Source organism: Heteronotia binoei, chromosome 6, assembly GCF_032191835.1.
Source record: "Heteronotia binoei isolate CCM8104 ecotype False Entrance Well chromosome 6, APGP_CSIRO_Hbin_v1, whole genome shotgun sequence".
Taxonomy (NCBI): domain Eukaryota; kingdom Metazoa; phylum Chordata; class Lepidosauria; order Squamata; family Gekkonidae; genus Heteronotia; species Heteronotia binoei.
The window spans coordinates 127,776,352-127,801,869 of record NC_083228.1 but is presented as its reverse complement, the minus strand read 5'-3'; the positions used below and the strand labels follow the sequence as shown (position 1 = coordinate 127,801,869).

The 25,518-nt window shown below is 45.5% G+C and overlaps 1 protein-coding gene across 4 annotated transcripts in view; it reads left to right on the top strand.

Annotated features, from left to right (window-relative positions):
• Positions 1 to 21,865, top strand: part of TBL1XR1 (TBL1X/Y related 1) — a 255,550-nt gene extending 233,685 nt beyond the window's left edge. For all 4 annotated transcript variants that reach the window (XM_060242534.1, XM_060242537.1, XM_060242538.1 and 1 more), the window contains exons 6-16: positions 527 to 659; positions 2,767 to 2,908; positions 4,386 to 4,449; positions 4,555 to 4,652; positions 7,231 to 7,291; positions 9,722 to 9,843; positions 12,455 to 12,529; positions 14,685 to 14,812; positions 16,166 to 16,331; positions 18,240 to 18,341; positions 21,671 to 21,865. In XM_060242534.1, the coding sequence (XP_060098517.1) occupies positions 527 to 659; positions 2,767 to 2,908; positions 4,386 to 4,449; positions 4,555 to 4,652; positions 7,231 to 7,291; positions 9,722 to 9,843; positions 12,455 to 12,529; positions 14,685 to 14,812; positions 16,166 to 16,331; positions 18,240 to 18,341; positions 21,671 to 21,697 (1,118 nt within the window). In that variant the 3' untranslated portion in view covers positions 21,698 to 21,865. The remainder of the gene's footprint in view (positions 1 to 526; positions 660 to 2,766; positions 2,909 to 4,385; positions 4,450 to 4,554; positions 4,653 to 7,230; positions 7,292 to 9,721; positions 9,844 to 12,454; positions 12,530 to 14,684; positions 14,813 to 16,165; positions 16,332 to 18,239; positions 18,342 to 21,670) is intronic.
• The last annotated feature ends 3,653 nt before the right edge of the window (positions 21,866 to 25,518 follow it).

Genomic DNA, 25,518 nt, shown 5'->3' with positions numbered 1-25,518 from the left:
CTCGGCAGGTTAGCACTTCATTTTGTATGTGTGGGACTTCCAGGATCGCACATTTTTAAAAAATAAAAACGATGCCTTCATTCTTTTTTCCATGGTTAGATTTTGAAATCACACACACACCCCGAACGATGTGCTGGAGTGCCAGCACTGATGTAGCGAGAATATGATGTTCCAGCCACCCCTACTGGCTGGAAATGCAAACGATTCCTGCGTTTCCTCTTGCCTTTGCAGGGCTTTTGTAGCTTAGTGGCTTGAGAGCAGTTTTGATCCATGAGCCTATTGAAAAAGCTTGTTTGTCCCATTGTAGCCCTGAAACGCTTGAGTTTTGTCATTGTATTGCATTGGGGTGCATCAAAGGAACAGGAATCCAGTTGATTAGGGAAGCTAAGGAAGTTTGGGGAAGAGTCTGGTGTGTGCTCTGACAATACACACACAGGGAAGTCCTTTTGGATCCAAGGCAGCAAGTAAGCAATGTGTGTGGAAATAATGAAACATCTGCCTGTTCTTGTTGTTCCCTATTATGCAGATAATCACACAGATTTGATGGAAGTGGATGGTGATGTTGAAATCCCTCCTAACAAAGCGGTGGTGCTGCGCGGCCACGAATCCGAAGTGTTCATCTGCGCTTGGAACCCCGTTAGTGACCTTCTGGCCTCAGGGTAAGCGCCCCACTAAAGCAGTCCAAGATGCTGCTTTCGTTGCTGCGGTTGTATCTGCTCCCTCAAAAGCCATTCAAAATATTCCTTCCGTTCTGAACCGGAGAACATTGTTATTGCAGGGAATGTACCCTCTTGGTTTAAATGAAACCCCTTAGAAAAGTGTCCATCTTTTAGGATGCTGCAGTGACATTGCATGAAAGCGAGTAGGAAAGCGCAGAGCTTTTTTTGTAGAAAAAGCCCAGTCGGAACTCATTTGTATATTAGCCCACACCGCCTGACGTCACCATTGTTTTGTATAGGACTTTTCTGTAGAAAAAGCCCAGCAGGAACCTTTTTGCATACTAGGCCACACCCTCTGGCAGCAAGCCAGCCAGAACTGCGTTCCTGTGTGTTCCTGCTCAAAAAAAGCCCTGCGAAAGTGTCACCTCCATGGTCAGAGGCAATATCTGGTCAGCGATACGGAAGAAGATGATGATATTGGATTTATATCCCGCCCTCCACTCCGAAGAGTCTCAGAGCGGCTCACAATCTCCTTTACCTTCCTCCCCCACAACAGACGCCCTGTGAGGTGGGTGGGGCTGAGAGGGGTCTCACAGCTGCTGCCCTTTCAAGGACAACTCCTGCAATACCTATGACTAACCCAAGGCCATTCCAGCAGCTGCAAGTGGAGGAGTGTGGAATCAAACCCGTTCTCCCAGATAAGAGTCCGCACACTTAACCACTACGCCAAGCTGAGACTTGTCATTGTATAGGGCTCAAACGGACATGGCAAAACCCGTATATTTACATCCAGCCTCAAAATTTAAATTGCAGCCTCAGTTTGCCTCAGGGTTGTGTGAGAAACAGAAAGTTTAACTCTTTGAACTCTTCTTGGTTTTGATAATTGGAACTGGGTCATGCCCTCCCCCCATTCATTTTTAAAACATGCAGGGGGTGGGGTTTCCTCCTTCAAAGTTGGAAGTGTAGATCCAGTTAGCAAAGTCAAATTGGGAGATTGGGAGTTAAATCCCCTTTCCCTTCCCTGCAGAGCCCTGGGGCAAATTAAGGCCATACACTGCCTGCAGTTTGCATTTTAGGAACCACGTGTGATCATCATCTGGTCTGCTTGAGCCTTTGGGCAAAATCAGGAGGAAACGGAGCTGCTAGTGTGAGCCAAATGGGGACCATTGCTTGGCGTGCCAATGATGTATGCAGCCAGTGCGATTCCAGAAGCAGACCGAACTTTATTGCAATAAAGGGGACCTTGGCAGCAGAAACCCAAGGACTCCGTTAATAAGACAGCAGCATTAACCTTTTATACAGTGTGACGAACAACTTTTAGACCTGCACAGATGTTTATAGGTTACAAAACTTGATCTTCCTCTATATCTTCTATATAAGTATATTTGCTAAGCATGCATTTCTTTTTGCCCTTATTTGGAATGCTCATATATCTCCCGAGTTTTGCAAAATAAACCTCTCTTATTTCCAAAGACCACCTTTGCTTAATCAGCTATGTTCTGGAATGTTTTGCCTACTTCACTGCATCCTGTTTTGCTTGTTCACTAAGTTTAGCTTGCCTAAGACTTTAGCTGGCCTGAACTGCACAAAATAACGTAAATGTGGCTTCGGTCTTGCATAGCACCAGTATACATAGCTTGTTGGCTTGCTTGTAGGAAAGGCTGTGAGCCGTCTGTTTAACACCCAATGAGAGCAGCAGACTTATTTACGGAAGCCAACTTCACCATGCCACTTGGGCTTACCTGGAATTCCATGAAGAGACCAGGGCCACCATTCTAACCCCGCCGCACCCTTCTGAGAGTGCTGTTTGCATATGTTTAATTCAAGCAGTTCTCAGGCAAATATGTTTTTGTGAACTGACACAGCCTTTTGATTGTAAATGCCAAACCTGATCTGAGTGTTTCTTATACGAGCGCCCCTATGTTGAGTTCAGTCATGAACAGGAAAACCCTACCCCTTATGTCTTTTTTTCATTCGGGGGAGCACTTGAGCTTTTCAAGAGGAATAATATCCCTAAGGCTTTTTTTTCTTTTCTTTTCTTTAGCCTTTAATGTTGTTCTGTGGATTGCTGGAATAAATCCCCAGCCCAGTTCTGTTTATTTTGCAGATCGGGAGATTCAACGGCAAGAATATGGAACCTTAGTGAGAACAGTACCAGCGGGTCCACGCAGCTGGTCCTCCGGCACTGTATACGAGAAGGGGGCCAAGATGTACCGAGCAACAAAGACGTGACATCCTTGGATTGGAATGTGAGCAGAAACTACAAGTGCCCCAAGAGTCTGTTACAAATACTGTTTGTTTTATTTGTAAAAACACAGAGGATAGAAATCTAGAAAAAACAAAGCTTCTATCAGAACTTTTTTTGATTAGAATTCCAGTAGGCAGCGAAAGTTTAGAGAGAGCTGGTCAATGTACTTTTCCATTCCTTTGCCAAATCCTTGCTATGTAAGAATGTCCCTCACAGCCATCCCAAAAGCTTCCAAACACGTCTGATGGACATTTGGGAAAGGACGGTGGCTCAGTGGTAGAACATCTGCTTGGCAAGCAGAAATTCCCAGGTTCAATCCCTGGCATCTCCCAACTAAGAAGAGTCCAGGCAAAAGTTGTGAAAAACCTCAGCTGGGGACCCTGGAGAGCTGCTGCCAGTCTGAGTAAACAATATTGACTTTGATGGACCGAGGGTCTGATTCAGTAGAAGGCAGCTTCATATATGGTCATATAAGTTCATTTAATGGAGGGAGGTGTTCACTTTGAGTTGTGGGTATCCGTTTTTAGTTTTGCTGTAGTGTTCCTCAGCGCACATGGCGATATAAGATCAAAACCAGATGCTTGCTGCAACGTCAGCCTTTTTCTTCGTATCTGGGACGTTACCCAGAGAACCATACTCGCTCAGTGCGGTTTGGGCTTTTCCAAGAAACACGACACGCTCATTTTGAATGTCAAATAACTTTTGAAACTCGGTGGACATTCAGAAACTGTACGTGATGCAATGCTGAAGTTTGCCATTCCAAGAAGGAAAACGCCCCCCCCCCTCGGGTTGGCTTTTAAGCATGTGGCCCTGGGTGGCAGAATTAAGTCAATAAAACAGGGAGGGGCCAGAAACAATAAATGGCAAAGATTAAATGCTGATGGCGGCAAGCAAGACTTACTTACTGTGACCCTGAATTACAATGTTAGCAACAAAAGTCAAAAGATAAGATAAGCTCATGAGGCCTAATTAGGGACTTACTAGTTTCGGAACCGAAGAATAGCCTGCATCCCATTTCCCATAGCAATCAACTGGATGTCCCTTTTGAGCCTTGTGTAGACAAGAGCTTTAGCCTAGCAAGTGGTATTCAGAGGTATACTGCCTCTGAACATGGAGGTTCTGTCTTAACTGTCACGACTATCAATTGTTAATAGACCAGTCCTCCAGTGGACTAATTCCTCCTTGAGTCACCTAAGTCAGTGGCTGTGAGTACGGCCCACAGAAGATTCTATAGCTTAATTATGTATTGCATGGAAAAAGGTATTTTCTTGTTTCTACCCTGATACCTGTTCCATGCTGGTGGGAAAAGCAAATAAAGAAGTTCACATGAGAAGCATGCGGTATCTCCCCAGAGTTTGCACTAGATGACATGCAATTCCAATAGTTATAGCCAAGGAAGTTTTTTTGTATGAAGGTTCTGGTTTGCTGAGTTGGAAGTCTGTGTGATGAAGTTACAAAATTCTATGTTTGCCCCACAGAGTGAAGGTACGCTTCTAGCAACGGGGTCATATGATGGATTTGCAAGGATATGGACTAAAGATGGTGAGTTTGCTTCTCTTTCACGCGCTGTGTTTTGCACCATTGCATGTTTTGTAGATTTTTTTTTCTTTTTAAATTTTTTTTAAATGCTTCCTTTTCATTTTTTAGGTAACCTCGCCAGCACATTAGGGCAACATAAAGGTCCCATATTTGCATTAAAATGGAACAAGAAAGGCAATTTCATTTTAAGTGCAGGCGTGGACAAGGTGAGAACAGATTTGGCTTGCTAAAATTCATTGTTGTCGGTTTAATTAAGAGGTATCAAAGCTGTGATAGGTTTTGTTAGTGCCGGAAAGGTAGTCAAACTGTCTGGGTTTAAGCAAGAGCCACCTTTGGTGTTGCTTAATCAGGCCCTGAACGTAGCAGGTGATTTATATGCACTGCAGACGACAGATGTGATCTCTTAATGCCGGTGGAAATCTCAGTTCGCTCTGGCATTAAGAAGGACTGTCAAATAATGAAGTCATAAGAGGAGGTGAAAATTCCTGTCTCTGGAGCAGCTTAAGACTAGAAAAAGGATCAAACCCAGTTATTGTTGATGTGTGATCTCCCAAGGCGCCATTGTATGTATCGCACATGGTTTATGCCCTGGTTGTAAACTCTACAATGAGTTTCAACCAGTCACAGCTCTCTATACGTCTGTTCTCTTAATTTATACCCAACTTTTCTCCACAGTGGGGGCCCAAAGTGACATGGTTCTCCCCTCTAGAGGAGGGGAGAATTGTCAGTCACTTTGCGACTGTGTTGGAGAGAAAAGTGAGGGATAATATGCATGTCAGCCAGGGCATTTTTCTTTTCTGCAGCAGGAACTCCTTTGCATATTAGGCCACACACCCCTGATGTAACCAATTCTGGAGCTTACAGTAGGCCCTGTAAGAAGAGCCCTGTAAGCTCTTGGAGGATTGGCTACATCAGGGGGTGTGGCCTGATATGCAACAGAATATCCTGCTAAGGAAAAAGCCCTGATGCCAGCTATTTTTGCTTGTAACCTATGCACATAGCATGTACTGTTAAAATACACTTTGAACTAGCATCACAGCATTGGCTGCCCAGACTTGAGCCTCAGATGCTGGGCCTTTGTTGGGGTAGCTAGTCAGGATCCTCTGCTCCACCGGTGGAGAAGGACTACACAGAGAAGGGATGCAGTTCCAAGGACAGCAAGATTCGAGTCCGGTAGCACTTTAGAGACCAGTAGTCCAGGAACACCTTGGAGAACAGCATATAGGCTGTTGAGGGTCAAAGCTCTTTCTGCTGGTATCTGACAAATAGAGCTTTGGCTCGCCAAAGCTTTACATCCTGGAAATCTTGTTGTGACTGAGGGGCTACTGGAGTTGAATCTTGCTCTTCTGCTCCAGACCAGCACATCTGCTCACCTGAAACTGATTCCAAAGAACTTGAGTGGAGCACAGCGATTGTATTAGAGTCCATAGCACTCCTGCCACAGCCTACCGATCCCAGAGCATCATATTCCCAGTTGTGAGTAACATCTAATGTGGCTCTAGGGTCCAATTCAAGGAAGACATTGCAGCCTTTGCAGGGAGAGGAGCAAATCTGAATGATAATGCCCCTGTATAAATCGATGGTGTGGCCTCATTTGGAATACTGTATACAATTCTGGTCACCGCACCTCAAAAAAGATATTATAGCATTGGAAAAAGTCCAGAAAAGGGCAACTAGAATGATTAAAGGGTTGGAACACTTTCTCTATGAAGAAAGGTTAAAACGCTTGGAGCTCTTGCTTGGAGAAGCTTCAACTGAGGGGTTACACGATAGAGGTTTACAAGATTATACACAGGATAGAGAAGGTAGAGAAAGAAGTACTTTTCTCCCTTTCTCACGATACAAGAAGTCGTGGGCATTCAATGAAATTGCTGAGCAATCGGGTTAGAACTGATAAAAGGAAGTACTTCTTCACCCAAAGGGTGATTAACACATGGAATGCACTGCCACAGGAGGTGGTGGTGGTGGTTACAAGCATAGACAGCTTCAAGAGGGGATTGGATCAACATATGGAGCAGAGGTCCATTAGTGGCTATTAGCCACAGCTTATTGTTGGAACTCTCTGTCTGGGGCAGTGATGCTCAGTATTCTTGCTGCTTGTGGGGAGGGGCACAGTGGGAGGGCTTCTAGTGTCCTGGCCCCATTGACGGAGCTCCTGATGGAACTTGGGGTTTTTTGGCCCACTGTGTAACACAAGAGTGTTGGACTGGATGAGCCATTAGCCTGATCCAACATGGCTTCTCTTATGTTCTTATAAATGTAAAGGAATAAAAACCAACAAAAGACAGCCTTTTTATTAATTCTAAAGGAAACAATACATAAGGTCTTAAAGAATCATGAAGACTTTTGTTAGGGTTTATTACAAACAGTGTATGTATGGAAAATACATACAAAGTTAGAACCCTGATGATTGTGGCACAAATGCACCATTGCATCTGCTTATCTGCTTGGAAAAGGAAGATGCTTATGGCTTGATAGAAAAAGATTTAGACTGAAAGAAATCATTAAAGAAGTGGTGAAACCTCAATCAAATGAACTTGTTTGAAATTGGGTTTTGTTCCCAGAGCACTGGATTAACAAATGTACAAGATCTCTTATTTGAACTAAGATTCACTTCCTAATAATGGAAACAAGAAGAGTTTGGGGTCATTATTTATTTTTTTAAAAGTTGAGTCTGGCCCTACCAAAAATGTAGGGTCAGAATGGTCTTTGTCCACCAGATTTGATCAGTGTACAAGTTCTGCAAAGCAACCTCATGATCCTCTTCTTTTTCTTTTAATTCAGACCACAATTATCTGGGACGCACACACCGGAGAAGCTAAGCAGCAGTTTCCTTTTCATTCTGGTATGTGTTCCATTCAGAGAGAGCCAGTTTGGTGTAGTGGTTAAATGCGCGGAGTCTTATCTAGGAGGACCGGGTTTGATTCCCCACTCCTGCACATGCACCTGCTGATGTGACCGTGGGTCAGTCATAACTCTCTCAGAGCTGTTCTGCTCAACAGCAGTCCTGGGAAAGCTCTCTCAGCCCCACTCACCTTCCTCACAGGGTGTCTGTTGTGGGAAGGGGAAGGAGATTGTAAGCCGCTCTGAGACTCCATCAGGTAGAGAAGGGCAGAGTATAAATCCAGTCTCCTCCTCCTCTTCCAAAATACAGTTTTAAGCAATTTCTTTTGGAGGGTGGGATTAATTCATCCTGATTTCTTTTGAAACTTTTTAAAGAGTTTAGAAGGTTTTCTTCTGACTTGACACTGAACAGAATACCTTGGTTAGGGTAAAACTATTTGGCTCCACCACTTTTGATTTGGTGCATACACTGCCTATAACAGTGCATTCAGTCTGGTTTCATTATCTGGCCCTGATCTCTTTTCTCAAATTTACGGTAGACTGCACTAGCAGCTTGGCTTGCCTTGCCTTGCCCTGCCCCCCGCTTGAGAAGCACAATTAGCGAAATGTTTTTATCCCGCTGTACCTTTGCTGCTATGCGCAAAGGGCTTTGCTTAGGCCTCTGAGCCTCATAACTGAGCAGTGATTTGAACCTTAGATTTCCCAGATACGCATTCGAAAGAGCACCAAATTCTGCCCCAGCTGGCACTCAGGGTAGAACTTTTTTGAGCTGGCTGCAGTAGAAGACTTCTGGGCTTACAGACCTTGTCACATTTTTTAAGCACATTCCCTAAGTGGAATGTGCAGTCCATTCTGGAGCCTACGGTCCAGGGATATTCCTTGTCATACCACCTCTGGCTCTTCTGAGCAGCACCTGCCCTGTGCTTTCTGGGGCAAAGCAAGCAAGTCCTTTGCCTGGTGGGGCTTGTGGCTGGCAGATAGTTTGTACTTTGAAACATCTGCCACCAGAGGAGTGGGCAAGCTGTGAGCCTTCCAGATGTGCAGACATCATGCCGGGGTGGGGTGGGGGCACAAATGTGACTGTTCTGGTTGATGGTCATTGCCAGTGTGGCTCCCTGTTAGCTGCAGAGTAATACGCGTATGAACAGAATAGAAGGGGACAGTCCATTTTAGCCCTTTGAGCCATGTGGTTTTTGATCACTCCTAACCCAGCCCCTGTGCTGTGATCATTGCATCCCACTAGTTCTATAACAGGGCTTGGAGAAACGTCGACTGAGGGGTGACACGATAGAGGTTTACAAGATAATGCATGGGATGGAGAAAGTAGAGAAAGAAGTACTTTTCTCCCTTTCTCACAATACAAGAACTCGTGGGCATTCGATGGAATTGCTGAGCAGACAGGTTAAAACGGATAAAAGGAAGTACTTCTTCACCCAAAGGGTGATTAACATGTAGAATTCACTGCCACAGGAGGTGGTGGCGGCCACAAGCATGGCCACCTTCAAGAGGGGGTTAGATAAAAATATGGAGCAGAGGTCCATCAGTGGCTATTAGCCACAGCGTGTGTGTGTAAGTGTGTGTGTGTGTGTGTGTGTGTATATATATATATATATATATATATATATATATATATATATATATATATATATATATATATATATATTTGGCCGCTGTGTGACACAGAATGTTGGACTGGATGGGCCATTGGCCTGATCTAACATGGCTTCTCTTATGTTCTTAGGGGTGGCCAAACTGCAGCTTGGGAGCCACATGTGGCTCTTTCACACATACTGTGTGGCTTTTGAAGCCCCACCCCCACCCCATCGGCTGGCTTGGAGAAGGCATTTGTCTCTTTAAATCACTTTGCCATGCCAGCTGGTGGCTTGGAAAATGTATGTGAAGTTAAAGTTGCTTTCTTTCCACCTCTCCCTCCCCATCTCCCTTCCTCCCTCCAACATCTGACATTCGTGTCTTGTGGCTCTCAAGCATCGTCTGTTTATTCTATATTCTGCATTTAAACTAGCACTGGTGCTTTATTTGTAGCCCAACAACCTTAATCGTTTCTGGCCTTGGCCAGTAAAAGCCGGATCACACAGTTGGGTTGGTTCAGCAGAGCTTTCACCTGTTTGCACACACGCTTCCAAAATATGAAGGTCCACATGCACAGCCGGCAGCACTTTCCATAATGTTGCAGTGTTGAAACAGCATCAGGGATTTCTGCAACTGTGATTGTTTCACACTCCACATTTCTTTGTGTAAACTTGGATGATTCAAGTGGTTTTTTACGCGGGGGGGGGGGGGAGTATTTTGTGAGCCGGCCGTTCAGTGAGACAGCGAGTCCCCTGGATAGTGTTTGCTTATCACTGCTGAGTGAACCAGAGCTTTCTTCTGATCTGGTTGTGGCTTGTTTCTTTTTTCCTCCCGTCGACAGCACCAGCGTTAGATGTTGACTGGCAGAGCAACAACACGTTTGCCTCCTGTAGCACAGACATGTGCATTCATGTCTGCAAGTTAGGCCAAGATAAGCCCATCAAAACCTTCCAGGGCCACACGGTAAGTCCCGCTCTTTCTCTTGCTTTGCTCCCCTTTCTCAGTGGCCGCAGCATTCGTGGAGTAAAGTTGAGAGATGCAATTTGGCGAGTGTCCAAGAACCTTTTTTTGTTCCAGAGATGGTTATGCAAGGAGTTGCATCTGTAGTGAATTTTCCTCCGGCTGAAGCATCCACGGCACAACAACGTGCACGTGCTAGGTTTAGAGCCCCACCCCCACCCCCCCCATCCTGTGACTTGGCATCCAGGCCCAAATAAATTAGTTAACCAGAGTATGAAGAAGCACAGTTTCAAGGCAAAGTTCTTATCCTTCACAGAGCCAGTTTGGTGTAGTGGTTAAGTGTGCGGACTCTTATCTGGGAGAACCGGGTTTGATTCCCCACTCCTCCACTTGCACCTGCTGGAATGGCTTTGGCTTAGCCATAGCTCTTGCAGGGGTTGTCCTCGAAAGGGCAGCTGCTGTGAGAGCCCTCTCAGCCCCACCCACCTCACGGGGTGTCTGTTGTGGGGGGGGGGGGAGATATAGGAGATTGTAAGCCACTCCGAGACTGATTCAGAGAGAAGGGAGGGGTATAAATCTGCGGTGGTCTTCTCCTCATGTAGTGACTGTCCCAACCCCCCCATAATTGACATTAGGGTCCCTTAGTTGCAATGCAGACCTGACATTTCCCTGGAGCATGAGATGAGCATAGCCGGTTGGGGAAAGTGAAAATGTCATGTGCTGTGTGTTAGTTGTGGTGTGAGTTCCAGCTGCACAGCCTGTGCATCTTTGTTGTCTAGAAATGGTGGCAATGAAGGGTTCTCTTATCCCCCCTGCCCTGTCCTGGATGGCTCAGGCTAGCCCCACCTCATCAGATCTTGGATGCTAAGCAGGGTCAGCCCTGGGTCATACTTAGATGGGACACCTCCAAGGAAGTAGAGGGTCATTACCCAGAGGCAAGCAATGGCAAACCACCTCTGTTCCCCTCTTGCCTTGAAAACCATACTGGGTCGCTGTCATTGGGTTGCAGCGATGGCAGTTTCTACCATCACACGTCATCTGTAGTGGTGGAGGCTCTTGGCCAGGGGCTAGACGTTTCTTTGATCATCTGGCAGCCTGGAGCTGTATCCTTACAGGACATACAGTAATCAGGCCCAGTGGAGCCCCTCTGAATAAACTTCTGGCCAGTCACTGATTTGCCTATTTCACCATTTTTGGCAGTGTCCCTTTTCACTTAAGGTGTGTTGCGTTCAAGCCGAAAGCGCCCACCCTCCTTTACTGTTCTTCTTCAGGGAACAGGCTTCCTCAAGAGGTGGTGGGCTCTCCTTCCTTGAAGGCTTTTAAACAGAGGCTAGACAGCCATCGGACAACAGTGCGGATCTTGTGAATTTAGGGCGAGGTATTTGTCAATCTACTGCACTGTGCATGGGGTTGGACTAGATGACCCTGGGGTCCCTTCCATCTCTATGATTCTAAGTTCCTCCGGTGCTAGGGAGGCCCACAGGAATTTTGTGGCAGACAAAGGAGAAAAGATGGCTTTGGGTATTATAAAGTTCTTTAGGTCAAAGGGGGGAAATTTTGTTCCAGCTGCCCTTAAGCTTTTCAAATTTAAGATCATACCACAATTACTGTACGGAACTTTTCTAGGCCCCTCTGAGTCTTGCTTTTTGCCTTTAGAATGGGTCCAATCTAAATTTTTAAGAGCAGTATTACAGGTCCCAAATTGTGTCTCAAATTCTACGATTCAATTAGAAACAGGGATGGTGAAAATAACTGCCAGAATAACTCTTTCCTCATTAAACCTTTGGTTTAAGATATACAAAAACTCTTTGCGGTCTTGCACCGTTATTTTTGCAGGATGATTTTCAATCAAGCTGGCTTAAAGAAGTCCAAACTAAGTTAGCTCAGCTCGGACTTTTCCCTGATACAGTTTTTCATTTGGGCCATGATACGGCTAGACAGCTTCTTAAGCAGAGAGTGGAAGACATGGAACATCAGATTGACATCTCCAAATCACCAAACTTCATTGTTGCCTCCCAAAGATGTTACCTTCTTCAACTGTCCCCTTATCTATATAGCCTGGAGAATGCCAATCAGAGGAGGGCCTTTTCTCTTGCAAGGTTAGCTGTATGCCATCAGCAGTGGTCGAGGGTAGATATAATAAAATCCCTCAAGCTGAGAGAGTTTGTCCCTGTAATGTTGGTGCAGTAGAGACAACAATACATGTTTTACTTCATTGCCTGATATATAATGATACTCGTTTGACGGTTATTTCTCCAATATTATCAAAAGGTTCCAAAATCTCCGACGAAGAGATTGTTAATAAATTTCTTTCTGACGAGAACCCAGAGATTAGTAAAAAAATTGCGAAATTCTATACTCAAGCAATGAAATTGCGCTCCATTTATGTTTCTCAAGGAAATGTGGGTTAACTGAATTGCGTAACTGTCTTACAAGAGCTGTAAATCCATGTATTTAATTTTAGTAAGTTTTAATCATTTTATTGTGTAATCATTTTCTTTGTGTGATTGTTGTGATATTTATATATTTCTCTACTGGCCGTGGGCTGTTAATAAATCTAAATCAAATGATTCCAAGTGGAGATGTCAGCTTCACTCGTGCTGTTCAATTTCAGAATGAAGTAAACGCAATCAAATGGGATCCCACCGGGAATCTTCTGGCCTCGTGTTCTGACGACATGACTTTGAAGGTAAACGCGGAGCGTGGGATGGGGACGGCTATCCGTTCTGATAAATGTTTTCACACTGTGTTTTCTTGGCCACGCTTTCTGTTTGCAGGAAATCAATACATACATGCCTGTAACCAAGAAGAAATTGTGAAACATTTGGCAGGCTGGAATTTGGAATACAAGTCGTCCATCCTTATGATAATATTATTCTGCTTATTCCTTGATGTCAAACTTGGTGTCAAGGAAGAGAACATCACAGTCTTATTGGATCAGACTAGAATTCCATCAACACCAGCCTCCCCAGCTTTATAGATAATTGGAGATTCTCGACTATTACAGCTTAATAAAGACCAGTGGCCCATGCTAGCCCGATCTCAGAAGCTAAACAAGGACGGCCCTTGTTAGTACTTAGGCGGAACAAGGAGGCCAAGTGTTGCTCTGCAGAAGCAGGCTAGGACAAAACCACCTCTGTTTGTCTTTTGTCTTGGAAACTGCATAAGAGTTGGCTGCGACAGCAGATTCCATTACTTGATGACATCGAAGCTCTCAGGTGGTCTCCCGCCTGTTTGTGTTGTTCCATTCTGCTGATAGGTTGAACTGACTCAAGTTCGCCTTCTCAGGTTTGGAAGGCACTTAACACAGCCAGCAGTCTACACCGAATCTTCTTGTGGCTTCCAGTCTTGTCTTCTTACAGAACAGATCACCCTGCTGCTTCGCCTGCTGGTTCTCAGACAATCAGTTGGGGCATCAGAAGTGGGCTGCAGGCTGTAAGGTCAGAAGGGAGGAAGAGGAACAGTGTGGGTCAGGAGAAAAAGCCGTGGGGGGACTGAAGGGCCAGTTTGGGTTTGCCCTTGGAAAACGTGTGATAACTGAAAAGCTGGAACGGGTCCACAGGAGGGCAACGAAGATGGTGAGGGGTTTGGAGACCAAGTCCTATGAAGAAAGGTTGGACATTGTTTAGCCTGGAGAAGAGGTGGCTGAGTGGTGATACGATCACTATCTCCAAGTACTTGAAGGGCTGTCATATAGAGGATGGTGTGGAATTGTTTTCTGTGGCCCCAGAAGGTAGGACCAGAACTAATGGGTTGAAATTAAATCAAAAGAGTTTCCAGCTCAACATTAGGAAGAACTTCCTGAGAGTTAGAGTGGTTCCTCAGTGGAACAGGCTTCCTCAGGAGGTGGTGGGCTCTCCTTCCTTGGAGGTTTTTAAACAGAGGCTAGATGGCCTTCTGATAGCAATGAGGATCCTGTGAGGTATTTGCAAGTTTCCTGCATTGTGCAGGGGGTTGGACTAGATTATCCTGGAGGTCCCTTCCAACTCTATGATTCTACTGCTGTTCAATAGCATTTTTATCTCAAGGGGGGGTGGAAATATCATGATGTTACTTTGCGAGTCCTCTTCTCCCCCCCCCCCCCAGAAGCCAGGTTAGAAGTGTGTCCTGCTTTAAAAAGTTTAGGAACTTAAGACTGGTTTTAAGTCTCTGTGAAGCAGCTGGGAGGCTCTGTGGCTCAGTGGTAGAGCAGACGGTCCTAAATTCAGTCCTCAGCATCTCCGTTTAAAAGGACTAGGAGGCAAGCAGTGGATGGTGTGAAAGGCCTCCACGTGAAAGTCTGCGTGAACAATACTGACCTCGATGTACCAATGATCTAGTTCAGCATAAGGCAGCTTTATGTATTACGATGTGTTTGGGTCCACACGTCCTACCCTTCTAAACCCATTTGATGTCAGTGGACTTAAAAGGATGTAACTTTGCTTCGAGTGGCACTGCCAGTTTGTCTGCACGTTTTGTGTTTCCTGGCAACATCAGTGACAAGTCCAGTGCCACTGTGTAGGATTTCACAAGGGAAAGCCCACAGAAAAGTCACTTCCTTTCAAACAACAAAAAAAGAGTTCATTGTTATTTCTTTGCTTCCTTTTATTGGTGTGTTCCATCCAGTACATGAAATGAGCATATGCAGAGAAAACGTTGCTCTCTTTTCTTGGCGGAAGCAAGAGAATTGGTGTATCTCTAGGGAAAGCCTTCCTTAGTGATACATGAATTACACCTTTAATCCACCTATCTTGCAAGGAATTCAAAAGTGTCCTTGTGGTGTCCTATCATGGAAATGTCTAGATCCTGTCTCCTTGTGCCTGAAGACCATACCTGAAATGTATTTCTTCTCGTCCTTTCCCTAGATCTGGAGTATGAAACAGGATAGTTGTGTCCACGATCTACAAGCACATAACAAAGAAATTTATACTATCAAGTGGAGTCCTACAGGGCCTGGAACAAACAACCCTAATGCCAATCTTATGTTAGCCAGGTAACAGTGCATCAGGTCGCTGCTTAAGGAGAGACAAGGTTTACTTTGCATATCCCCAGGGGTCGTTTTGTAGAAAAAAAGGTGGTGGAGCTCATCCGGGGATTGTTATGCAGCTGCACCTACTATTCAATGGACAAGGAGGTGGAACTCTCAGAAGGAGGTGAAACTCTCAGAAAGGTTCAGGAACTGCTCTCCTGTGAGCTTCCACTGAATCCGAGGCCTGCGCATCCCTCTCTCCCCCCCCCCCCCTCAAACTTGTCCTCTGGGCCCTTACTTAAGAACAAGAGAAGCCATGTTGGATCAGGTCAGTGGCCTGTCCAATCCAACATTCTGTGTCACCCAGTGGCTGAAACCCAGGTGCCACCAGGAGGTCCATCAGCAAGGCCAGAACTCCAGCAGCCCTCGCACTGTTGCTTGATGTTGTACGCTGCAAGTGGCGTGCCCTTCTTCACCCTTTCAATAAAAGCATGCTCCAGGGGGAAATATTGTGGCAGCTTCCCACAAATGTTGTCTAGCACAAGGAATCGCCATGTGCACGAATCATACCGAGACTGGTTTGTGCAGATCTAAAAGATACAGTCCCCGGCAAATGGCATTAAATAGCTGCCATTTTTTGTTTTGCCCTCTCATCTCTCTCCCCTGTGCATGCAAGTTATTATTCAGCTCTCCAAGAATCACAGTTTTCTCTCTTTCTAAAGTTTGTAGTCTTCTGGGATGTCAGATGGGGTTGCGCTTTGAGGCAGTGCCTGCTAAAATTCAGGGGCCATGGGTGGGGCGAGGAGAAAGAAGATTCCCAGGGGGCTACAGCAGTGTTTCATATAGCTACCCCTAGAAGCAGAATAAATTATGCAATATAAATTAGAAAATAAATTACAAGTTATAGTAACAGAAGAGATTGTGCAAGTAGGTTTCATTTTGCATCGCAGTTCTAGCATCCACCTTTCCTTGGAGCAGCTGTGAAAGGGTCAGCTTTTAAAAGCAGGTTTTCTATTGCAAGCTGTTCTTTTTCTCTCCTTTTTGTTGTTTTCCCTGTCCTCTTAATTTCTCCCCACATGCAATCTTTATAAAGCACTACCCAGAAAGATTAAAATAAAAACACTCATTATTTTAAAGTTAGCGGGCCAGCTTTTTATCAGCATTTTCATTGGCACCAAAGGAAATGATTTAATTTGATTCACCGCAGCTCTCTGCTGTGTGTGTTCGTTTCCACATAGGTCCCACTATCTCCAGGATAGGGGTTTTTTTAAGGGGGGGGGGTTTCTTGCATCAAAGGAAAAGCTGCGGGTGTTCAACTTGAGCTTTTCCTTTCAGTTACAAGCTAGCTAAATTTCTTTCCTGTTTCCTCCTTGGCAGTGCATCCTTTGACTCTACAGTTCGGTTATGGGATGTAGACAGAGGGATCTGCATCCACACTTTGACGAAACATCAAGAACCCGTGTACAGTGTAGCTTTCAGCCCTGATGGCAGGTACCTGGCCAGTGGCTCCTTCGACAAATGTGTACACATCTGGAATACGCAGGTAGGCTTGTTTCTTGGGGGCCAGTGCCTTAATGGGAGAAACTGAGTCAAGTTGCATTTAAAGATGCTTTTTTACTAACTTGGAAGAGTTTCATGAGCTACTGCGGTGATAGATGCAACATGCCTGTTTCACTTCTGTTCCTCCAACCTTGGGCAGTTAGATCCAACCTACAGGAGCCCTCATCCACTTGGTCTCCTTTCTCAAAGGCATTTGTCTCCTGTGCTCCTTACACCAGCCTCGGCTTGAGGGAGGCAATAGAGCGCTGCTATATTCCAGAATGGGCAACGGCTGCATTTTCCAGAAGGTCTAATCTCACTGCATCAGGCAACAGGAGATCGGCTTTCTGAAGCTGACGCTTAAAATACACATTGGGGTAGTGGAACAGATTCGGCAGGCGGCAGCCTGGAAAAGAGGGCCTTCTTGGTCCAAAGTCTTTCCCCAGGGAAGCTTTCTGTTGTGGCCTTCCCCCAGCAGGCGAAAGCCATTTTGCCTGGCATTCCCCTCGGTGATCCTTCCTTCCTGCCGTACGATCGAATTGTCCTCTTTAAGATTTTGTATTTTAGCTCGGTTTTAATCCTTCACATGTGCTTTTGTTTGGTTTTAATGGCTTTTAAGATGTGTTTTTATGATGTGTGTTTCGAATGCGTTAGCTGCCTTGGTGGCCCCTCACGAGGGCAGAGGTGTTAGAAGACTTGGCACTGTCTCCTCTCTCAAGCCTGAGAGAGGACACACACAGAATCCTTTCCTTCCTGCTCTCTGACATTTCCCTTTGAAGCAGAATGCTATTCTTAGGGCGCAGCTTCCTCTCTCTCTCTCGCACGCGCAAAGAAAGGTGCGAGATTTCTCCATCTTGTCCACGGAGGCTGGACATACGGCCAGCATCCCACACCATCTAGTTAGCAAGAATGGGTAATCGACCCCTGCCTCTCACCTGCACGCTCATGCATGTATTCCCTTTAATAAAAAGTTGATTATCAGTCCTAGAGCCAATTGCTGACTCCCGTGTAACTTCGTGAAGTCTGCTGCCGCACCTAGCCCCAGCTCTGCTGCGTTAAAGCCTCGAGCTCTCTGCTACTTTTACGTGGTTCTCTGACCGTATCGAGTGCGGAGAATCCAGCGGAAAGGTGGGTTATAAATTGTGGCTGTAGTTTGGAGAGGTTACTCCTGCCCCCATGTCCTGCCCCCACCACCCCGCCAATTGGGAAGTAAACACGGAGCCCCCTGTTTCTTGCCCGTATGATTACCCCAGTGGATCAGTAGAAGCCCTGAGGACATTTAGGCTTGGAAGAATGGCACGAGGGGAGGGGATTAAGTTCCTTAATTTGAGCCCCCCCCCCGGTCCCCCAGCTTCTATTTACCACTTAAGAATTTGATCTCACCATCTGGTTCAATTTAGTTTTTGTTTCATTTTTGTTGTTGTTCAGTCGCACAGTCGAGTCCGACTCTGTGGCCCCATGGACCAAGTCACGCCAGGCCCTCCTGTCTTCCACCATCCTCCGAAGTCCACCCATACTCATGTTACTTACATCAGTAACGCTGTCCAGCCATCTCATCTTTTGCCGTCCCCTTCTTCTTTTGCCTCCTGTCTTTCCCAGCATCAGGATCTTCTCCAGGGAGCGCTACCTTCTCATTTGGTGGCTAAAGTATTTGAGCTTGAGCTTCAGCACCTGACCTCCAGGGAACAGTCAGGGTTGATTTCCCTTAGGACTGACTGATTTGATCTTCTTGCAGTCCAAGGGGCTCTCAAGGTTTTTTTTTTTCATATATCACTGTAAAACATACAGATTTTGTTTCATACATCACTGTAAAACATGTTCTCTCTGAAAAGCAACTCGTAAGCATTTGCTGTCATCATTGTCTCATTGCTTTCTCTCTCTTCCCCCCCTCCCCCCTCTGGGTCTTTTTCAGACGGGTGCTTTAGTTCATAGTTATCGGGGAACAGGAGGCATTTTCGAGGTTTGCTGGAATGCAGCAGGAGACAAAGTTGGAGCAAGCGCTTCAGATGGTTCAGTAAGTAGACCGGAACGGCGTCTCTCGCTTCTCCCTCCTGTAATGTAGCACAGCCCAGGCATCTGTCAGGTGCCTTTCAAATTAGGTGTCAGCTGGAAGGAGCCCTTAATGGCTTGACAGAGAGGATAAGCGGTGTCCATAGGAATGAGCAAACAAGGCAGGACTCTTGGCAATCTGGGATCCAGAAGCCAATAATTCATTAGCGCTTCCTTCCTGCAGAGAATCTCCAAAGACAAGCATTTTTTTTAAAAAAAATCCTCAGTAATGTCCTGTGAACTTTAAATGTTCCAGATTTCATTGACATGTGGAAAGGGAGCTCTTAAAAAAGAAGGCTAGGCCAGTCACCCTTTCCCCTGGCACATTTGCTTTCCACGGACAAGGAAAACCCTTGGGAGTGTGCCACCAAGGCATTCTCCACTAATCAAATGAAGCTGCCTTATATTGAATCGGACCTTTGGTCCATCAAAGCCAGTATTGTCTGCTCAGACTGGCAGCAGCTCTCCAGGGTCTCAAGCTGAGGTTTTTCACGCCTACTTGCCTTTTGGACTCTTTTTTGTTGGAGATGACGGGGATTGAACCTGGGACCTTCTGCTTACCGAGCAGATGCCCTACCACTGAGCCACCATCTCTCCCCAAACCAAGTCAGTCCCAGAAGCTTGGCACGTCGTACTATTTTTGCGTGTTTGCATCAGCCCCAAGAATAAAAAAGCTAGCTGTCATCGTTTAATCTTGCACAGAGGAGATGATCCCTGTCATGGGTTGTTGCACTTTTTGAAAGAGAAAGAGATGGTAGAAACAAATTCAGGATTCCGGAGTTGATTTTTATCTGTTGCATTTGCTCTTATTAGCAAGGCAGAGAAGACCAGAGGGCCAAACTCGGCTAATTAAAAAAGCTGCTCTATAAGCCATGCCGGATTTTGTCAAGCCAAGGTCCCTGTAATTGTTAGTGTTGGCGGGGGCACCCTCAAAAACACCATTGTCCCAGTTTGCGTACCCTTTGAATGTATGGTACTATCACCTATTAGCTATCTGATTAGTATCAACTTGCTGCAGATTTTTTTTTTTACTTCAAACTTTATGTGACATCAGGCCTGGTTTTCTGCGGCTGCTGTTGCGGATAGGTGATTCAGCCAGTAGAGCCAAACACGCTGTAGAAGATACCTGAGTCCAAAGCCTCCCGGTATCAACGTATATTTCTCCTGGGGGCACCTGTGCACTTGCAGGTGCTTCCCTTAAAGCTCTCTGCCGAGATGCTTTTGTTTGGTGACAGTTCTGTACGTCAGGAAAAACGGTGGGTTTAGTCTCGGGGAATAAACAGAATCCTCCTTAGTCGTAAGGAAGAGAATTTGTCTACTGCCAACTGAGCAACACGAGCCCTTCGTGTTCCGTGAACTTGCAGAGAGGCTCCTTAGGGCTGGGAACCCCAGCATAGCACCCTTGGACACCATGGTGCCTTCCAACACCAAACTGGAGAGCCAGTTTGGTGTAGTGGTTAAGTGTGCGGACTCTTATTCGGGAGAACCGGGTTTGATTCCCGACTCCTCCACTTGCAGCTGCTGGAATGGCCTTGGGTCAGCCATAGCTCTCGCAGGAGTTGTCCTTGAAAGGGCAGCTGCTGTAAAAAACTCTCAGCCCCACCTACCTCACAGGGTGTCTGTTGTGGAGGGGGGAAGGTAGAGGAGATTATGACCACTCTGAGACTCTGAGATCCAGAGTATAGGGCGGGATATAAATCCAATATCATCATCTTCTTCCTGGTGCCCACCAAGTGTTTATAGAAAGTGGGAGGGGCCACATGGGGCTTTTAACCCAGTATAGTTTCTGGTTAGCAGTTGGAGATTTGATTGGCTGTGCAGATTTTTGAAAACGTTGCTTTGGCAGCAGCTGCCACCACAGCACAAGGAACTTCTGATGACCCCACCACATTATGTCAGAATGCCAAAGGTCCCCTCAGGCTCAAAAAGGCCTGAATCAGAGAGCTTTTGCATGCAGAATAGGTGTTCTACCACTGAATATGCAGATTCACCCCAGAGCTGTTCTTCCATTCAGCCGTAGCTCCTCGCCCCAGGAGCCCTGGAGAGATTCGCAAGCAGGGGTCCACGGCAAGATCCACCCCGTCCCCAGGTTAGGCTTCTGTCTAAAACGGCTTGAAGCCACCGACAGAGCCCTCACAGAACTGCCTTAAATGGAGACAGACCTTTGAGCTGCCAAGGCCAGTGCCATCTACTTTGACCGTTGGTGGGTCTCCAGGATGAACATATACGAACATAAAAAGCTGCCTTCTACTGAATCAGAACCCCCCTCGGTTCATCAAAGTCAGTATTGTCTACTCAGACTGGCAGCGGCTCTCCAGGGTCTTAAGTTGAGGTTTTTCATGCCTACTCGCCTGGACCCTTTTAAGTTGGAGATGCTGGGGATTGAACCTGGGGCCTTCTGCTTACCAAGCAGATGCTTGACCCCTGAGCCACCATCCCTCCCAGGTATCTTAGGCAGAGGTCTTTTCTCATCACTGGCTCCCTGATTGTTCTAATGGGAGATGCTGGGATCGAATCAGGGACCTTCTGCATGCAAGGCAGACGCTGGGCCACTGCGCCCGCAGTCCCACTCTTTTCTTTTTTTGGTATTTATTTAATCCTTTATAGAGGTTTACAAGATTATGCATGGGATGGATAAGGTAGAGAAAGAAGTACTTTTCTCCCTTTCTCACAATACAAGAACTCGTGGGCATTCAATGAAATTGCTGAGCAGTCAGGTTAGAACGGATAAAAGGAGGTACTTCTTCTCCCAAAGGGTGATTAACATGTGGAATTCACTGCCACAGGAGGTGGTGGGGCTACAAGCATAGACAGCTTCAAGAGGGGGTTAGATAAAAATATGGAGCAGACGTCCATCAGTGGCTTTTTTGGCCACTGTGTGACACAGAGTGTTGGACTGGATGGGCCATTGGCCTGATCCAACAGGGCTTCTCTTATGTTCTTATGTGACACAGAGTGTTGGACTGGATGGGCCATTGGCCTGATCCAACAGGGCTTCTCTTATGTTCTTCTGTGACACAGAGTGTTGGACTGGATGGGCCATTGGCCTGATCCAACAGGGCTTCTCTTATGTTCTTCTGTGACACAGAGTGTTGGACTGGATGGGCCATTGGCCTGATCCAACAGGGCTTCTCTTATGTTCTTATGTGACACAGAGTGTTGGACTGGATGGGCCATTGGCCTGATCCAACATGGCTTCTCTTATGTTCTTAAGTAATCTGCAATAGCAGGCCAGACCGGCAAGTCTCATCTTTCTGACCAGGCGCCTTGTCTTCTTTTCTCTCCCCCTTGCAGGTTTGCGTACTAGACCTCCGGAAATAGCGCTACTAGTTGGAAGCCATGGACCGACTATGAATGTGTACATAGCCAAAATGACTGTCCCCTTGACCCATGTACTGCTATAGTCCCAACTGAACCATGGCCAGTCCACTACAGCCAAACCCGAAAGAATTATATACATATACTGTATATTAAAAAAAGCAAATTTTTTTTTTTAAAAAAAGATTATACCCTGAAGATGATGATGACAGAGTTTTGTCACAGCTTGTGAAGCCTGTTCACCAAGTGCTGGAATCTGCTGTGTCCCCCTCTTCCCCCTTCCTCTCCCCTCCCCAAATAACATGTAGGCATTTTTGGAAATGGGGGGGGAAAAAAACAAACAAACCATCCAGGACAAGAGAGAGAGAAACATGACTGTACAAGAACAGACCGTTTGGTGTACCAAAATGGGGGAAAGCTACACATTTTTCTTCCTGCTCTGTTTCCCTACGGCCTTTCTAATGCTTTGAAAAAAATTGGAATTTTGGTTTTTTCCTTCCTTTTTAAAATTTTTCTTTCAGTAGGTGATGAGCGGTTTGTCGTGTACAGGGGGAAATGGACTTGCCTACTCCTGCAAACATTAGTTTGTTCATTGCTTTTTAAAAAATCTTTCTCTCCCCACCTCCCCAGTCAACCTTGTATGGTTTTTATTAATGCACAAAAGCAAAAAGTCGTGAACCGTTTTCTCAGCGGCGGTTCTTTTAATGCAGAATTGAAGGAAGGGGATTATTATTTTTTGCAGCCGCAGTTCTTTGAATGCATTATTTTTAAAGACGCAGACATCTGGAGCACGTTGCGGGTGTCGACGCACAGCTTAGACGAAGAAGGGCGGAACAGAAAATGGGACGGTTTGAAGCATGACATCGCATCTTCCTTTAAGCCGTAAGATGCGTTTGTCACAGCCTGCAGGGTGGTTAGATTCTTTGTGATGGCGACAGTCTCCCCCCTGAAAGCTGTCATTTCTTACTCGAGGCACGGTTCTCTCGTGCATAAACTTTTAAGAGGAGGCAAAACTAAGGAGAACAGTTGATTTTATGCTAGCTGGGTGACATCGTGCCCCCTTCCATGGTATACGCATCCGCCCCTGACGTTCATGCACCAGCATTCATGTCTGCATACTGAACACAGGGGTGGAATTCTCGCAGAACACAGGGGTGGAATTCTCGCAGAACACAGGGGTGGAATTCTCGCAGAAGCTCCTTTGCCTATTAGGCCGCACCCCCGTGATGTAGCCAGTCCTCCCAAGAGCTTACAAAAAGACCCTCGTAAGCTCTTGGGGGATTGGCTACATCATTGGGGTGTGGCCTAATTTGCAAAGGAGCTCCTGCTAGAATTCCACCCCTGCCTGTAGATATAGAAGGGTCGGTGTGCTACGGGGTGTGAATAACCTCAGTCCTCCATGGCAGACGCTCTCCAAACATCAGATGGCTACAGTATCAAAGGATTATATATATATTTTTTGGTCTGTTCCTTTGAATCCGTAGAGCTTCAGCTGTGAATCAGGAGTGCGCACTACTGCAAAAAAAGAAATGCAAGAGTGGAAAAGGGGGAAAGCTGTTTGGTTAGTGTTTAAATATTCCTTTGTGAACTTTCACTGCCACAGCTTCTGTGAGAGCATTACCCATTCTTAAACTGGCAGTGCTTAGATGTCTGGCATAACCAAATTCCAACTTGAAAAGTCCCCCCCCCCCCTTCATTGTTCCTTTTTTACAAGACTAACTTTGGTGTCTCTTTCCTAATACTTCCATAAAAAGACAAGGAGTTTAGTCCCTAAAGATACAGTGGAAACAAATTGGGGGTGGTGGTGAGAGGCGGAACGCAGCATCTGCTTAACAAGGCCATCATTGACAAAGTGTCCAATGAACGGTACCTCTGAGGTTTCAAAGGAAGGTGGAAAGGGGATCTGTGTCCATCAAAGGACTTTTCTTCAAGTTTATTTTAATACTGAGTGATTGAGCTTCTGTAAAACAAAAGAAAGTCTTGCACTAATCTCACCCTGCTGCTCCCGTCTCCTAATTTTTCTTTTTATATATGTGCTTGTGACATTTGTTTTTCCTTCCAAATTTAGGGTAAACATACGCTGCTATTTGTTTTTAGGGGGGAAAAAATATGGTCACTACTATATTGTCTCTTTGTTTCTGATAACCAATGTTGTTCCTTTCTTCATGGCCATCATTGGCAAACAGTCATTTGCTTGCAGAATTGAAACCGTTTGCAGGATCCTTTTGGTAATAGAGCAGCGCGAAAGTGAACTTTTGGCCAATATTCTTGTTGCGTCACGTTTTCTTGCAGCTGTCAGTTTTTCTTAAAGGAAAGTTGTCTGGTTTTTAACATTTCGCCCCGTTTTTACTTCAAAGAGTGATTTTATATTCAGTAGCTTTGCAGAAGATTTTATATCGCCGTTGCAGTGTCAGTGAACTGGTTCACAAAATGCCGTACTTCAAACCTTGGTGTTTTCCTCTCTGTGGTTGGATTCACGCACTGCAGAGTACACGGCGCTTCCATGCAAAATGGCAGCCCCATGTCAAGTTACTCGCTCCTCCTCCTCCACAACTTCTAATTCAATGTCACTTATTTCTGGATGTCGTTACAAGATATATTTCCCTGTTCCACATCATTGGCTGGGGAGGGCAGGGAAACGCCCATTTGTGAGGACACCCTGCAAGCTGAAATGGAGACTGTAGAAGAGAGCAGCGAGGTGACACAGGGCTGCCGTCTTCTGTAGCAGTCCCGTGTCCTTCTGCAGCTTGCGACTTCTGCCCTTTTTTAATATAGCTCCCTGTAAATTCAGCTAACATGGAGAAAACATCTCGTTCTCTTTTTTTTTCCAGCTAGGCTGTCCTTTCAGCACAGATCTCTATTCCCATAACCATGAAGTGAGTCAAGTTCAGCCCGTAACGCACGGTAACCATTTTAGCCTGTTTTTAATATGCACACCCCCCCCCCCAGTTATTATTAATGGGGTATTGTACTCTTATGCAGACCATTGTGAGGGAAACAAAAGGAAGGTCCATATCTACTAGGCCACTCATCTGTTATGGTTCTGTACCCAGCCGTTTGTAGAGTTTTGAGAATGGGCTCGAGATGTTCAGGACAGTTCCCTTGCGAATTCCAATATGTAAGCTGCGTATCTGGCACTTGAAAATCTCGCTTTTTATTACTGGAGGTGCAGGACTGTGGCTGACCTCTGTCATTCTTAAAAAAAAAAAAATTAAAAGTTTTTAAAAATATAAAAATAAAAATCTGTGCAATAATTTTAAACTCTGCTCCCAGGAATAGACACAAATGCGTGTTTTGGTTGTTTTGTTGTTTTTTTTAAAAAAAAATTATATATTTAAACAGCGTTCTTCTTTCCTTTTAGCAACACTTATGTCAATTGCACTGAATTTCAATCTTCAAAAGTCAGAGGCAATTCTCGATAGTACTTTTGTATTTTGATACAGACAGTCTGTTCAGTTTCCTTTCCATACGAGCTATTGAACAGCTGTTTCGGAGGAACTGAAAAAGGAAAAATAAAGAGAGAGATGGTGTTGAATTCTTTTGACACAGCTGCAAATATTCCACAGCAACGTTCACACTTTCTGGGTTTGCAATTGTTAGATGCTTTTTATTTGTGACTTTGATTCTAGCCATTTAAATATGATACCGCATGTTAGAAGATGTTGAAGCTTCATTATCACCAAATCCTGGGCTTGTTTCCCTTTTTTCTTCCTTCCCGCCCGCCCCCCTCGTTTTTTTGTTTTGTTTATTTTTTTACTTTAGCATGATTCAGGATCATCACACATGGGGCCAGATCTGCAGCCCTCTCTTGGGAGAGGAGGGAA